The following is a 16,624-nucleotide window of genomic DNA, read 5'->3' as shown; positions in this document are numbered from 1 at the left end:
TAGTGTCAGGTGGGATTTGGGACAGATGGATAGCAGGAAGCATGAAAGGGAAGGTTTACAAGATGGCAGCAGGCCTACTGTGATGTATGGTTTAGGTTATGGTTTTTGGACTAACAAAAACATGGGATATATGTTAAGATTTTAACTAGGACTAGGATGAACAATATTAGAAATAAATACATGAGAGCAAAAACTTGGGTTGGGTTTTGCATTTTTGCACAGCACACTGAGAGGATTTCTTCCAAAATGTTCAGTCTTTCCTCAATAAATGAGTCAGGTGGAGTAAAACAAGTCCAAATTGTCAACATTTTAATGATTAAATTGTAAATACAGATGGAAATTTTATGATAACAGAATATTTTTCTATAAGATGAGAATTTTTGAGCATGGGATTGTTGAGCAAGTTTTTTAATCTGACACGTCTTAAAATTGTCATGACCAGTCAAACCAAAGCAGATCGCCGGCTGATTAAAGATCATGGATATAGTAACAAAAGACATTCTTGATTTTGAAAGCAAAGCAAAAACCCTTTAAACTTGTTTCCATCTAAGACTATGTTCACACGTACACAGGTATTTTTGTAAGTGGAGATTTTCCGTTTTGTTTTTTTTAAAATTCTCGTCCACATGTGCATTTTTGTAAAATATCTCCGTGATATAATGCTGTGTAGAAATGTTGGCCAATCAAAAGTCTAGAAGCCTGGGAGGGAAAGCGTAAACAAAGATGGCGCATAGAAGCAGAAATGAGTCCTATGTGTGGACAGTGAGGTGGAATTATTCCTCAATATTACACTTAGGTTGTGAGAGCATCTGTGTTGAATGTAAAAGCCACATCCGAAGTTCACTCTGACGCCTCTGTCTTTCTAAATGGAGGGACAGTAACTGTGTGTGTTTATGTAAGTGTGTAAAAACTGCAGATCTGACGTTAAAAAAGGCGCACACCTTTGACGTTGCGTGGCTAAATCTCCATTTTGCTCGTCCACATGTAAACGCAAAACCTGAGTTTTCGAAAATCTCCACCCTGGCAGGAGTTTTAAAAAATCTCAGTTTTCAGTGGACAAAAGGCCCAAACGCATAGAAAAAGCTGTGTTTTCAAAAATACCCATGTATGTGTGGACGTAGCCTAAGTGTCCACTGTTTTCTGTTCAGCTTCATTTCAGGAATTCATCTCAAGGCTCTGTGTTCTGCACTATTTGTTGGGCATGGATGTCAAGTTATTGAGAAACTCTCTTCTCACATATCCAGAAGTGTTGATTGGAACATGTTTCATCATTCCAGCTGTTTTGCGAGTCATAAGCCTTTATCTGTCCACAATTTTCCTTTCTGCCACCATTTGGTTCCCCACTATTCCAGTAGCTGAAATACAGATAAAATTATACGGGTTAAACTCAACAGATCAGTCAGTCTTTTGTTTTTAGTAACAAGATATGAATTAAATTAAGTTAGTTAATGTACTTGATGACATAAGAAGACTTTATGGACGAGAGGAATTTAATTTTTATTTCAACCTTGTGGTCATGCGAGTCCCATCCACCCATTTCCATGTCCCGTCTGTCTGTGAGTCAGTCAGTCCAATCCACAAATACTTCTTGAACTGGTTAGCAAAATTCTAGTTGAAAGACAAGTAAGTGTAAATATACAGAACGTAAAGTGATATGTCAGTGCATTCTCTGATTTCATTCAGTGTTTTATTCTGAACATAATACGTTTCATTATGTTTGCACACACACACCTGTTCTTCTCGGCTGTTGATAATCATCAGGTTTGAACCTTTTTGAAGACAGTCTTGTCTGCTTTCTTCCCAGGATTTCTGCTCTGAAGAAACTTTGTACAAACTATCACTGAAGGCCACCCAGTTTTCTCTGCAATCTGTTTAAGAAAATCAGAATGATAATTCAGGGTTCATTGGGATTTATTCTTATCTTTATGGCTAATATCTCATAATTAGCATCACATATTTGTCCTTTGTTACACAAAGTGTCAGTAGTACAAATTCAAAAAGCTTTAACATATGAAAGAAAAAAAAAACACTGTCCCATTGTTGCACAATATATCCAGTTTTACATCAAATAAAAAAGTTTTATTTTGGTTTTGTGTTTTAAAAGAACATGAGAAAAAAATGTATCATTTTTTGTGCATTCAGAAGGAGTGTGTGGAAAATATATATTTTATCTAATGATTTTGCTTGAGTCAGCAACTGTTACTGAACATTGAAAATAAGGAGAAACTTGAGGTTTTGTCCAAAGTCCACTTCTCAGAAGGCTTCATGGTGCTTTAGTAATTTCTAGCATAACACACACTGTGAACTGAAACTGCAGTATTAAAATTTCTGTCATTGGTTCGGTGTCTTTCACAACTAAATATGGAAATAAAAAACAGCTGAGACATACTGGTTGAAGTTAAAGATAAAAATGAAGAGAATTTTTTTTTCTTGTCTACATGGATTAAAGCACCAGTATGAACTATATCTAAATAGACTTTTAACGTATGAAATATTCATATATTCACATTAAGCTCAATTTACATTTAATTCTAGGTTTCACTGAGGCTTTCTTTTTCAATAGTATGGAACTGTCCAGATGTTAATATGGTGGAAGGGATACTGAATTTCACTTTTCAAGTCTTAACCAGTATCGTTAACGCTGTGTTTCAATAATGCATTAAATGAGAAAAAAACAACAACACTGTCATGTACTTGAGTGTTAACTTCAAATGTAGAGGCAAAAATTTCTGTACAAGATAAAATGGAAACAAATAGTTACCTTGAAGCTTTCTCTGAAGATTGTCTCTATTTTTGGTCATGTCTTCAAATCTTGTCTGGAGCTGGTCTCTCTCTTTAACTTTGTTGTTGTAACTGGTCAGCAATTGGTTCTTTTCAGTTTTCAAGTTGTTGTAACTGGTCAGTAACTGTTCTCGTTTGGTTGTCAGGTTGTTGTAACTGGTCAGCAATTGGTCCTTTTCAGTTTTCAAAGTTTTGTAACTGGTCAGTAACTGTTCTCGTTCCGTTGTCAGGTTGTTGTAACTGGTCAGCAATTGGTCCTTTTCAGTTTCCAGGTTGTTGTAACTGGTCAGTAACTGTTCTCGTTCGGTTGTCAGGTTGTTGTAACTGGTCAGTAACTGGTTTCTCTCGCTGGTCAAGTTGTTGTAAAGCCTGTGTAGCAACACTGTGTCCATTTCCCACTGAGATTTGCCTTGGGTGACTGTAGGACATGCCAATATCAAATAAAAAACATTGCCTGTGAGGTTTTTAGCATGCTAATTTCATATTTCTTGTACTCACAGAGAAAAACCACAGTTATGAATCCAATCAGGAGGAAAAGACACAGCAGACCCAGAAGAATCACAGCAGCTCTGCAGTAACTCTTCTTTACAAATTCAGCCTCTGCAGGTAGAAGTTTATATTTGTTACAATGCTAAAGGTGAAGAATATTTATATCCTTAGTATTTTATGTTACGATAAAATATATATTTTCTCTACAAAGTAATATGTGAACTTCTGCTCTTGAAATCAACATCTGACCAGAAAGAAGCAAACTTGTTTCTGTGACACAAATACTGTGATTGTCACACAGTGTTTTATTGTATTATTTTCTCTTTTGAATTTAAGAGTCCGACAAACACAGACCACGGTATAAATTAAAACTAACACTGAAACTAATAAAAACCAAAGTTTTTTGGTTTATTAAACTATTAAAACTGAATTGAAATAATCACACACATGTGTTTGAGCCTGTCCTGAATTAAAAACAAAAATTAAAATTCAATCAAAATTATGGGCTAAGGGCCACCTGTCAATTATTCATTTCAGCACAATCAAATAAAGATAAAAATACCTTAAAATATAAATCTTTCAAATTAAAGACAAAACATCCAAAACTACAGTAACTTTGCAGCAAACCGGACCCTACATCTGCCTGATATTAGTTTTTTTTTTTTTTTATTTGTGCACAATAATTCATCAACATATCAATGTAGTATCTAAATCTAATATGTTTACTTGTTTTTGTTTATTACCTGGGAGTCCAAGTCCAGTCGTTTCACATTGCACAGTTTGACTCATTTCATCATCGATAGAATTGTCTTCTGAAGTTTCTACCAGCCTTCTCAACTTTACATTGCTATCTGATACGTCCTCCATGCCCATATAGGCTTGATCCATGATTTTATTGGTATTGCTGGCTCAGTTGGGTCCTTATATATCTGAGGCGATCAGCATTTTGTGAGCGTGTGAACTGTGTAAAAATCCACTGGCACAAGCAATTCTTTATTTAACAGGAAACTGAGAGCTAGAGGAATGAAATGCTGCTTTCATTTCCCTGAATCCTGGCACACCTCAGGACTGTTGTTGGGTTATGACTGCATTTGTCTTTGCTTTTGAATACACAGACAACAGTCACTACAGCCCTAATCCAACTGAAACCAATTACTGTTTGTCATACTTGGAGTACAAGTAGAATAGTAGAAATGACCACTGCATGGTAGTGTGGAGGTAAACACAGACGACACGAGAGCTCTCGATTATCACTCGTCGTTTATTCTCATCACCACAGAACTGAACTCTTTTCCCTCCAAAACATAACAACAACACTTCCTGAGGACTGGGTGTGAGTGGAGCCCTCCAGTGGTCCACCACAGTAGTTCATTTGCACACATGCTGGCACGGTAAGACCAGTTTTCGTCTATATATACACGTCCTCTCCCGCTCGCCCCTGCTGTCTATCCTTCAAGCTCGGGTCCCCGGCCTGGGAGCTTGAGGGTCCTGCGCAGTATCTTAGCTGTTCCTTTGGCTGTGCGTTTGGGAGTCACCGCACCTGGTGCTCCCTTGGTATTTCTCGAGCTTCTCGTGTTACTTCTTCCCGATGTAGCTGTCATTGGGAACCACTACATCTATCACTACTGTCTTGACTATGTCCGGCTGGTTAGCCACCACTGGAAGTCCCATATATATGTATATATACATATGCATTATCAGTAAATGCATTATCAGTATATAATTGCATTTCAGATGATGTGGAGTTTGGTGAGTTATTGTTTTCTGAAAACTAGAATTATATCTTGTAGTCTGAGAAGAAGTCAGAAAATTAATTTATTTTATTATATGTATATATGTATATATATATATATATATATATATATATATATATATATATATATATATATATATATATATATATATATATATATACATACATATATAAAAGCTAAAAACCAAATTTGAAGAAGTGCTTCTGCTATGACAATTTTAACATAAACCAGTGACACACTCCGGAGCTGATCAACCCTGGCAGGGCCTCCTTGGATGAGGGTGTCTAGTGATAATGGCCGAAACACCCGATGAATCCAAGGTCCACAACTGACGATGTGTCCTAATTCTTAATATGATAATTTAGATCAGATCTCCAATCCCTAAACCTAACCAAGGAAAAATGGCAGATTAGCCTGGGTAAAAGAACGAAAGTTGAGGCACAGAACGATGTGTGCCGCTGGTAAAGTTTCTGGGCTGCTTTTCCTCATAACAGCCATCCCCCAAGATTTTCTCCATTAAAGCAATGCATTGTCCGGGATTGCAACATCTAGTCCTTTACTGAATGACAAGAATGGATCATGGTGACTGTGGCTGTGACACAAAAACTGTGAGTCACAAAGTGTTTGTATTGTATTGTGGCGGAGGTGTGGTCCCTGGATCAGCTGCCGGGGAGGGGTAGTGCAGTAAGCTCAAGGGGGTGGTGCCAGGGAGGTTGGAGGGACAGGTGATGGTGATTGTCCTGATGAGACTTTTCCTTTATATTGTGAGTGTGTGTGTGCTGGAAGCTGACTGGAAAGTTGGTGGACGGGGTGCAGAACTGTAGAACTATATGTGTCAGAAAGTCTCCTTGTATTTCAGGTTCATTGTTATAATTTTAGTGGTAATTTCCTTATGCATCCATAGGTTTCCACTATGTTCTCACTGTTTGTGATGATGTCACATGCTTTTACGACAGTCCAGCTAAGAGTCCGAGGAGCACTAAGCACATTTTTTCCCATGAGTGCGGGGGAGTAGCGATTTCCAGCCGTGTGTGTTCCTTCGCAAAATTGAGTCAGAACCTCTCTAGCTCTAAGAGTCAATTCCCAAATTTATAGGATGGATATGCAGACATTCCTGCTCTCTGCCTGTTTAAAATGGCACTGTGAGATTTTCTTAAGCCAGAGAATTTAGTTGATCATTTATGTTGTAATTTGCAATGTTGTGTTGAAAAGTTATGATTGGTATCCTCCCTGTTTTCTTGTTATTTAGAACCACACACATACGCACCCCCATACTCTCACTGAGTATGCCAATTGCTGTACTATTGGCCTGCTGTTCAATCAGTTAATGCTCATTAAAGTATATCTGGAAAGCACTCTCTGTGCCCCACTCTGACCGGAGTCCTTGTCCTGAGGAAGTTATTGCACTGGTATCCTAGAGGGGTTTGTACATGTTTTGGAGTTTGTACGTGCTTTGTCTCTAGGGGCCACCGTAAATATACTTTTATTTATTCACTCCACATAAAATGTAATAAATAAATCATATAATACAAAAAAACAACTATTTACATTTCAACTTTTAACTATTTAAATTTTCAGCTTTTTCCTTTTAAACAAATTTAAAGTGAAACAACACAAAACACTGCAAACCACAACACAATTAAATATAAATTAAAATACGCAAAACAAAAAGAAGATGCACATTCTCTGTCATATGGGCATGCATGAATAAACTTTCTGAATCCTTTATCATCCGCAACTGAAAATAGTTGTGGATGATTACTATACCTTTCTAATGTGACGTTGTTGTCCCTGGCTCTCTTTCTCTCTCTCTTCCCCTCCGGCTCTGTTCCTGTGCTACTGCGAGTGTAACTACCGCCCCTCCCCCCTCTTCCCAGTGCAAAGCACAAGGCTCGCATGCGGAGTGAAGCAGACAAAAAGTGCGAGAGAGAGGGTGAGAGTAAGAAAAAAAAAACCCCCACGGCTCGCGTCGTTCACTTCAAAGATCCGGCTCTAAGCGCCATTTCGTTTGTGACCAACACATCACTAATGTGTGTGCAACTGCAATAAACATACCGGAAAAGTGGTCACAATAACAGTCCAGTCATTACATGTATTATTTTACTCTTCTGAACTCCTTAGTGTGTACCATCCTTTTTCTGACCACCTGATATTTCCTCTGTGCTTGTACAGCCTTGATCCATGATTTGAATCTGCATTGTTAACTCAGTTGGGTGTTCAGATATCTGAGGTGAACAGCGTTTTGTGACTCTGAATTTGCAAGTTGTAGTTCCAAATATCCACTAACACAAGTGGTTTTCTATTAAACAGGAAACTGCTATTTAAACCATTAAAACTCAATACAAACAAGTTCCAGCTGTAGCCTGTACTATGAAGTATGTTCAGTAAAACCAGAGTACTACTGAAAACCCAGCATTAATCCTGAAGTTAATGCTTTAGCTTAAGCTTCCTGTATGCACAATTTTTGTTTCTACAAAATTGTTATCCTGGAAAAAATGCTCTTTCTGTATTTTTAATTTTAATTTTTTTTTAAAACTTCTGCTGAAGTACAGTCAAAAGCTTTCATTTCACTATAATTAACTTTCTTCCCTCCTACATGTCACAATAAGTGGTATTACTGCAGCTTGGAAGCAATCAGAAACCACTGCAGCTCAAATTTTATTATCATTATGGTAACCTAGCATGCTGCTATCAAAATGATTAAATAGTTTTCCACTCATGCCGTCTACTGTCTGCTCCACAACTGTGCGTGAAGAGTAAAAAAAAAAACAGTATGGCTTTATGCCAAGAAAAAGCACTACAGGCTGATGTTTGCTGTGAGAGTGCTTCTCTCAGTATAGAGAAAGTCAGAAGAGGTGCACTGTGTTTTTTGTGAATTTAGAAACAACATTAGAGGAGCTGTGGTATTGCACGAAGTCAGAAGTGGCAGAGAAGAACAAAGGGTAATGTGGGACATGCCTGAGGTCAGTGAGATAGTCGTGAGGAGTAGAATGGGAGTGACAGATGGGTTAAAGGTGGGCGTGGAGGGCATCAGAGATCTACTCTGAGCCCCTTCTTGTTTGCGGTTGTGATGGACAAGTTGACAAATGACGTCAGGCAGAAGTCTCTGTGAACTATGATGTTTGCAGACGACACTTATCTGTAGTGAGAGCAGGACCAGGTGGAAGAGACTATTGAGAGGTGGAGCCATGCTCTAGAGAGAAGGGGAATGAAAGTAAGACAGAATGAGTGAGGATAGAAAGAGTAGAGGTCATAAAGGTAGATGAGTTTAAATACCTGGGTTTAACAATTCAGAGTGCACTGGAGAGTGAGTGGAGATTAGTGTCAGGTGGGATTTGGGACAGATGGATAGCAGGAAGCATGAAAGGGAAGGTTTACAAGATGGCAGCAGGCAGGGCTGGACTGGGACAAAAAATCGGCCTAGAGACCGGCCCACCAGGTATTACAGGAAAAACCATAAAGCCTTTGAATAAAAACAAACGCTGAAGTCACAGTGATGTATGCTGTCTTGTTGGTATATATGTATCAATCTAATAAACTTAAACCTACACCATCCTCCCTATTCTGGTATTCTAAACAGTACCCAAAAGTAGACTGCTTGGTCGAGTTAACCTCCTGAACTATCTACAACACATGGTGAAAACCTGAAATTAAGACAGAGAAGGCTAGAGGTGAGATATGATCATTACTAATTACTGATGACAGATTTAGATATATTTTCATAAACCATTCATTTGCCACATCAATAAACAGCATGACAGGGCAAAATATTTTTTCTAACACGGTAACCTTTAAAAAGTGAAAGGAGACAGAAAGACAGATGAGAAAGAAAACTTAATTGACTTTTTGATGGCATTTTACACACAGTACTGGTACAGTATCTAGAAAATGTGGGAAAATGCTGGCATCATAAACAGTACTTAGCTACTTCTGAAGAAATTATGATGGGACCCTAATAGGGCTGTGCGATATGACCAAAATCTCATATCCCGATATAAGAATTCTATCGTCCCGATAACAATATAAATCACAAAAATGTAACATTTTCTGTAAATTATGTGAATCTCGGGCAGCTCGACTTGCGGGAAGTGTTTCCAGCTGGGCGTCACGTACCTGGAGTCGAGTATTTTAACAGATGCATAAAACTATACATTTTTAGACATAAGTGGTAACGGCCGCCGTTTTCTTTGTGAGTATTTATTACACGGCGTGCTGCGGGGAAAAGCCTGTTGTAACGTTTGAGTCTAAGGTTTGTTTTTTAGCACCTGGCGGTTCTTGTTTTGCTTCTCATCCGTAAATACTCTGCATCTTTCACGTGATTGAGTTTATTTTGAAAAGTCTCAACAGGATCTTGAGCTTTATTGTGAAGGGTTTATGTGGAACATAAACAAGCGGACACGCGATGGTGTTACCGTCGTTGTTGCTAACGGCAACGCATAAAAACAAGCGCTTGTCCGTCCGTAGTGTGGTTATATTAAATATAAGAGAGAGAGAGAAATTACGAAATTAATATAGCCACTACAGTGACCATCAAAACGATGAAAAAATATTGCCGTAAACAGTTTATTTTGCGACACCACGAAACAAACGATAGCGTAAAATGAAACGATAGACGTTTTTATATCGTCATCCGATATATATCGTTATATCGAACAGCCCTAGACCCTAAAAAAAATTACTATGTACAATAATGGATTTCTATACGTTTTACATCAGATGAAAATGTTTGTTGTAAGATTCAGATAATTTTTTGTTAAAAGCGAGACATTTTAAATGCGAATAAGAAAGAAAAGTATTTTATTTGTCTCCCCCTTTCCCTGTTAATGCCCTGCCTGGCCCCCTGGCAAAACTTTGCTAGACCCGCCCCTGCACAGTTACCAGCTGTCAGCTACTCAGAAAAGGATCCTGGTGTTATTTGTCTCTCAGAAACAGTTCATAACTTCCCTTCAACTCATCCATGTCACCTAAAAGGTAAACCTGTTTCTCCATCACCTGTTCAGCTCTGATGATTCAGTAAGGACATCTCCTGGTTTCATCTTCATGTTTCCCTCACACCAGATAACCAAACCGACATCATGACCAGCAGCTTTACAGCTGTGGCTCCAGCAAACATCAGCTGATACTAGAAATTAATATTAAATAAATTTTAACAACAGCTGATCAAGCTTAAACGTGCTGCTGTTGTTTAGCGCGACATCCGCTGGTTTCCTCTTACTGGCGCAAAGTGGGCGATAAATAAACAAGAGAGAAAAGCCGATCCGCTGATCATTGATCAGTTTCATGATTGAAGTAGAAACAGGAGAGGGAGGGGGAGAGAATGAGAGGAGACGAGGCAGCTGTGCAGCAAAGACACAGAGTAACTCCAGCTTTGTGTTTTTTTTCATTGTAGCTGAAGTCCAGGACAAACTGTTCCTTTTCACCTCAATACAAAACGCGCAATATTTTCTCTGAATACAAGACGATTCCGTTTTTTACGGGACGGTTGGAAACTAATAACTAACCCTATAAATAAGATAAAACAAGTTCAACATCAATAATATCACAGCACCCGCCCAGCAGTATATAAACTACGTCATGCTAGCTAGTACGCAGTACGAGTTATTGTAACTGACTGTAAAAAGTCAGCATAACGAAAATAAACTCCACCTAAACTTGGTTTATATCTGACCCAGATAGACTGCAGGTCATAACTTCTTACTGGAAGTTCAGTTCACCGCCTCGGGTCTCTGCTCCTGCCTTTCTGTCATCCACCTGCCAGCGTGTTGCATCTGCTGGCCTCCACTACTTGCTAATGTTACTGAATCTGTGGAAGCTCCGCCATAGCCACCACCAAACAACTGAGTTATTTTTACACATCTCCCAGCATCTGGCCAATCCACCACCTTTCAGTGTTTATACCGTTATGGAAAAAAACGAAAAAAAAAAAAAAACCCATCGGCCCATAACAACGAAAAATCACCATCGGCCCACTGGGCAAATGCCCGGTATGCCCGAAGGCCAGTCCAGCTATGGCAGGAGGCCTACTGTGATGTATGGTTTAGGTTATGGTTTTTGCACTAACAAAAACATGGGAGGCAGAGCTGTATATGTTAAGATTTTCACTAGGACTAGGATGAACGGTATTAGAAATGAAAACATGAGAGCGAAAACTTGGGTTGGGTTTTGCATTTTTGCACAGCACACTGAGAGGATTTTTTCCCAAATCTTTGGTCTTTCCTCAATAAATGAGTCAGGTGGAGTAAAACAAGTCCAAATTGTCAACATTTTAATGATTAAATTGTAAATACAGATGGCAAGTTTATGATAACAGAATATTTTTCTATAAGATGAGAATTTTTGAGCATGGGATTGTTGAGCAAGTTTTTTTAATCTGACACGTCTTAAAATTGTCATGACCAGTCACACCAAAGCAGATCGCCGGCTGATTAAAGATCCTGGATATAGTAACAAAAGACATTCTTGATTTTGAAAGCAAAGCAAAAACACTTTAAACTTGTTTCCATCTATGTCCACACGTACACGGGTATTTTTGTAAGTGGAGATTTTCCGTTTTGTTTTTAAAAAAAATCATCTTCCACACGTGCATTTTTGTAAAATATCTCCATGATACAATTCTGTAAAGAAATGTTGGCCAATCAGAAGTCTAGAAGCCTGGGAGGGAAAGCATAAACAAAGATGGCGCATAGAAGCAGAAATGAGTCCTATGTGTGGACAGACAGTGAGGTGGAATTATTTCTTAATATTACACTTAGGTTGTGAGAGCATCTGTGTTGAATGTAAAAGCTACATCCGAAGTTCACTCTGACGCCTCTGTCTTTCCAAGTGGAGGGACAGTAACTGCATGTGTTTTCGAAAATCTCCACCCTGGCAGGAGTTTTAAAAAATCTCAGTTTTCAGTGGACAAAAGGCCCAAACGCATAGAAAAAGCTGCGTTTTCAAAAATACCCGTGTATGTGTGGACGTAGCCTAAGTGTCCACTGTTTTCTGTTCAGCTTCATTTCAGTAATTCATCTCAAGGCTCTGTGTTCTGCACTATTTGTTGGCCGTGGATGTCAAGTTATTGAGAAACTCTCTTCTCACATATCCAGAAGTGTTGATTGGAACATGTTTCATCATTCCAGCTGTTTTGCGAGTCGTAAGCCTTTATCTGTCCACAATTTTCCTTTCTGCCACCATTTGGTTCCCCACTATTCCAGTAGCTGAAATACAGATAAAATTATACGGGTTAAACTCAACAGATCAGTCTTTTGTTTTTAGTAACAAGATATGAATTAAATTAAGTTAGTTAATGTACTTGATGACATAAGAAGACTTTATGGACGAGAGGAATTTAATTTTTATTTCAACCTTGTGGTCATGCGAGTCCCATCCACCCATGTCCATGTCCCGTCTGTCTCAGAGTCAGTCAGTCCAATCCACAAATACTTCTTGAACTGGTTAGCAAAATTCTAGTTGAAAGACAAGTAAGTGTAAATATACAGAACATAAAGTGATGTGTCAGTGCATTCTCTGATTTCATTCAGTGTTTTATTCTGAACATAATACGTTTTATTATGTTCGCACACACACACCTGTTCTTCTCGGCTTTTGATAATCATCAGGTCTGCACCTTTTTGAAGACAGTCTTGTCTGCTTTCTTCCCAGGATTTCTGCTCTGAAGAAACTTTGTACAAACTATCACTGAAGGCCACCCAGTTTTCTCTGCAATCTGTTTAAGAAAATCAGAATGATAATTCAGGGTTCGTTGGGATTTATTCTTATCTTTATGGCTAATATCTCATAATTAGCATCACATATTTGTCCTTTGTTACACAAAGTGTCAGTAGTACAAATTCAAAAAGCTTTAACATATGAAAGAAAAAAAACACTGTCCCATTGTTACACAATATATCCAGTTTTACATCAAATAAAAAAGTTTTATTTTGGTTTTGTGCTTTAAAAGAACATGAGAAAAAAATGTATCATTTTTTGTGCATTCAGAAGGAGTGTGTGGGAAATATATATTTTATCTAATGATTTTGCTTGAATCAGCAACTGTTAGTGAACACTGAAAATAAGGAGAAACTTGAGGTTTTGTCCAAAGTCCACTTCTCAGAAGGCTTCATGGTGCTTTAGTAATTTCTAGCATAACACACACTGTGAACTGAAACTGCAGTATTAAAATTTCTGTCATTGGTTCGGTGTCTTTCACAACTAAATATGGAAATAAAAAACAGCTGAGACATACTGGTTGAAGTTAAAGATAAAAATGAAGAGAATTTTTTTTCTTGTCTACATGGATTAAAGCACCAGTATGAACTATATATAAATAGACTTTTAACGTATGAAATATTCATATATTCATATTAAGCTCAATTTACATTTAATTCTAGGTTTCACTGAGGCTTTCTTTTTCAATAGTATGGAACTGTCCAGATGTTAATATGGTGGAAGGGATACTGAATTTCACTTTTCAAGTCTTAACCAGTATCGTTAACGCTGTGTTTCAATAATGCATTAAATGAGAAAAAAACAACAACACTGTCATGTACTTGAGTGTTAACTTCAAATGTAGAGGCAAAAATTTCTGTACAAGATAAAATGGAAACAAATAGTTACCTTGAAGCTTTCTCTGAAGATTGTCTCTATTTTTGGTCATGTCTTCAAATCTTGTCTGGAGCTGGTCTCTCTCTTTAACTTTGTTGTTGTAACTGGTCAGCAATTGGTTCTTTTCAGTTTTCAAGTTGTTGTAACTGGTCAGTAACTGGTCCTTTTCAGTTTTCAAGGTTTTGTAACTGGTCAGTAACTGTTCTCGTTCGGTTGTCAGGTTGTTGTAACTGGTCAGTAACTGGTCCTTTTCAGTTTTCAAGGTTTTGTAACTGGTCAGTAACTGTTCTCGTTTGGTTGTCAGGTTGTTGTAACTGGTCAGCAATTGGTCCTTTTCAGTTTTCAAGGTTTTGTAACTGGTCAGTAACTGTTCTCGTTTGGTTGTCAGGTTGTTGTAACTGGTCAGCAATTGGTCCTTTTCAGTTGTCAGGTTGTTGTAACTGGTCAGTAACTGGTTTCTCTCGCTGGTCAAGTTGTTGTAAAGCCTGTGTAGCAACACTGTGTCCATTTCCCACTGAGATTTGCCTTGGGTGACTGTAGGACATGCCAATATCAAATAAAAAACATTGCCTGTGAGGTTTTTAGCATGCTAATTACACATTTCTTGTACTCACAGAGAAAAACCACAGTTATGAATCCAATCAGGAGGAAAAGACACAGCAGGCCCAGAAGAATCACAGCAGCTGTGCAGTAACTCTTCTTTACAAATTCAGCCTCTGCAGGTAGAAGTTTATATTTGTTACAATGCTAAAGGTGAAGAATATTTATATCCTTAGTATTTTATGTTACGATAAAATATATATTTTCTCTACAAAGTAATATGTGAACTTCTGCTCTTGAAATCAACATCTGACCAGAAAGAAGCAAACTTGTTTCTGTGACACAAATACTGTGATTGCCGCACAGTGTTTTATTGTATTATTTTCTCTTTTGAACTTAGAACTTAGAAGTTTTTTGGTTTATTAAACTAAAACTGAATTGAAATAAAGACACACGCTGAATCGTTTGAGCCTGTCCTGAATTAAAAACAAAAATTAAAATTGAATCAAAATTATGGGCTAAGGGCCACCTGTCAATTATTCATTTCAGCACAATCAAATAAAGATAAAAATATCTTAAAATATAAATCTTTAAAATTAAAAACAAAACATCCAAAACTACAGTAACTTTGCAGCAAACTGGACCCTACATCTACCTGGTATTAGTTTTACTTTTTGTTTTATTTGTGCACAGTAATTCATCAACATATCAATGTAGTATCTAAATCTAATATGTTTACCTGTTTTTGTTTATTACCTGGGAGTCCAAGTCCAGTCGTTTCACCTTGCACAGTTTGACTCACTTCATCATCGATAGAATTGTCTTCTGAAGTTTCTACCAGCCTTCTCAACTTTATGTTGCTACCTGATACGTCCTCCATGCCCATATAGGCTTGATCCATGATTTTATTGGTATTGCTGGCTCAGTTGGGTCCTTATATATCTGAGGCGATCAGCATTTTGTGAGCATGTGAACTGTGTAAAAATCCACTGGCACAAGCAATTCTTTATTTAACAGGAAACTGAGAGCTAGAGGAATGAAATGCTGCTTTCATTTCCCTGAATCCTGGCACACCTCAGGACTGTGGTTGGGTTATGACTGCATTTGTCTTTGCTTTTGAATACACAGACAACAGTCACTACAGTCCTAATCCAATTGAAACTGTATTTCTCGAGCTTCTCGTGTTCCTTCTTCCCGATGATGTTGTCACTGGGAACCACTACATCTATCACTACTGTTTGACTATGTCCGGTTGGTTAGCCACCACTAGAATTCCCATATATATATCTATATATATGCATTATCAGTATATAATTGCATTTGAGATGATGTGGAGTTTGGTGTGTTATTGTTTTCTGAAAACTAAAATTATATCTTGTAGTCTGAAAAGAAGTTAGAAAATTAAATTATTTCATTATATATTTATATATAAAAGCTAAAAGCCAAATTTGAAGAAGTGCTTCTGCTATGAAACACAGTATATGTATATATATATATATATATATATATATATATATATATATATATATATATAAAGACAAGTGACAATAACCTTGTTATCATAGCAGAAGCCCTTCTTCAAATTTGGTTTTTAACTTTATGTATATACATATATGATTAAATAGTTTAATTTTCTAACTTCTTCTCAGACTAGAAGATATAATTCTAGTTTTCACATCATCTGAAATGCAATTATATACTGATAATGCATTGATATTATCTTTTAATGCAAATTATAAGGTAATAAGGCACAGACTACTTTTGATGCAAAATTTATATTTAACATTACAGAGAGGTCTGAGATATATATATATATTTAATTCTTTAGGTGAACCCGCCACCAGTAAGCAGCCATTATCATTTTTGCAATTGATTCAGTGAACTAAGTTGGATGTATCTCTGTCATTGTTTTTGTTTATTAACAGAAAAAATGAAACTGATGCACTCTCATAAACTTTGAATTAACCCTTTAAAACTACATATGGCTACCAGTGGAAACCACCATGTTTCTCCGCCATCTTGAATACACTAGCTGAAGTGTGCACCACCTTTCTATTTAATTGCACTTTTGGCTAGAGACCAGCCACATAAATTGTATTCCATTTGTTTACTGTCTGGGCAAATTTTCATTTGTGTCTGCACCTTCAGACTCCAGATGTGAAGGATCATTTCTGTCTCTTACCATCTGAGAGGACGTCCCCTTCAAAAAAATGGCAATGGATAAAATGTCAACTTTGTCACCTTAACCGAAGTCAGGAAACTAACATACAAATAGCTGTGTATGCATGCTTATTTATTCCCGATATTGTGACAGTGACTTATTATCAGAAAATTAGACACCTTTTCATCTCAAGACAGCTGAAAACAAGCCTGCTAAATAAGAACAACCTCTGCCGGTGATAAGCTAACATTATAGCAGGAAATTTTTGGCTGGAAAAAAATCACACTTTCCTTCTGATAAATAATTTGATTAT

General features: G+C 37.4%; 2 protein-coding genes across 2 annotated transcripts; both read right to left on the bottom strand.

The window, feature by feature from the left end:
- Nucleotides 1-292: 292 nt before the first annotated feature.
- Nucleotides 293-4,225, bottom strand: LOC120440744 (CD209 antigen-like). The gene is made up of 6 exons (XM_039613937.1): nucleotides 4,014-4,225; nucleotides 3,280-3,381; nucleotides 2,762-3,199; nucleotides 1,732-1,868; nucleotides 1,508-1,608; nucleotides 293-1,355 (listed from the first exon to the last, which is right to left on the bottom strand). Exons 1-6 carry the CDS (start codon nucleotides 4,156-4,158, stop codon nucleotides 1,214-1,216), a joined length of 1,065 nt encoding a protein of 354 aa, XP_039469871.1. The 5' UTR covers nucleotides 4,159-4,225; the 3' UTR covers nucleotides 293-1,213.
- A 7,706-nt stretch (nucleotides 4,226-11,931) lies between these two features.
- LOC116310731 (CD209 antigen-like) lies at nucleotides 11,932-15,205 on the bottom strand. The gene is made up of 7 exons (XM_039613938.1): nucleotides 14,907-15,205; nucleotides 14,225-14,326; nucleotides 14,062-14,144; nucleotides 13,623-13,851; nucleotides 12,596-12,732; nucleotides 12,372-12,472; nucleotides 11,932-12,223 (listed from the first exon to the last, which is right to left on the bottom strand). The coding sequence occupies exons 1-7, from the start codon at nucleotides 15,049-15,051 to the stop codon at nucleotides 12,082-12,084; spliced, it is 939 nt and encodes a 312-aa protein (XP_039469872.1). The 5' UTR covers nucleotides 15,052-15,205; the 3' UTR covers nucleotides 11,932-12,081.
- Between the last annotated feature and the right edge of the window lie 1,419 nt (nucleotides 15,206-16,624).

This window comes from Oreochromis aureus, linkage group 6, assembly GCF_013358895.1.
Source record: "Oreochromis aureus strain Israel breed Guangdong linkage group 6, ZZ_aureus, whole genome shotgun sequence".
In the NCBI taxonomy this organism is placed as follows: Eukaryota; Metazoa; Chordata; class Actinopteri; order Cichliformes; family Cichlidae; genus Oreochromis; species Oreochromis aureus.
This window is presented reverse-complemented; position numbering and strand designations above follow the sequence as displayed.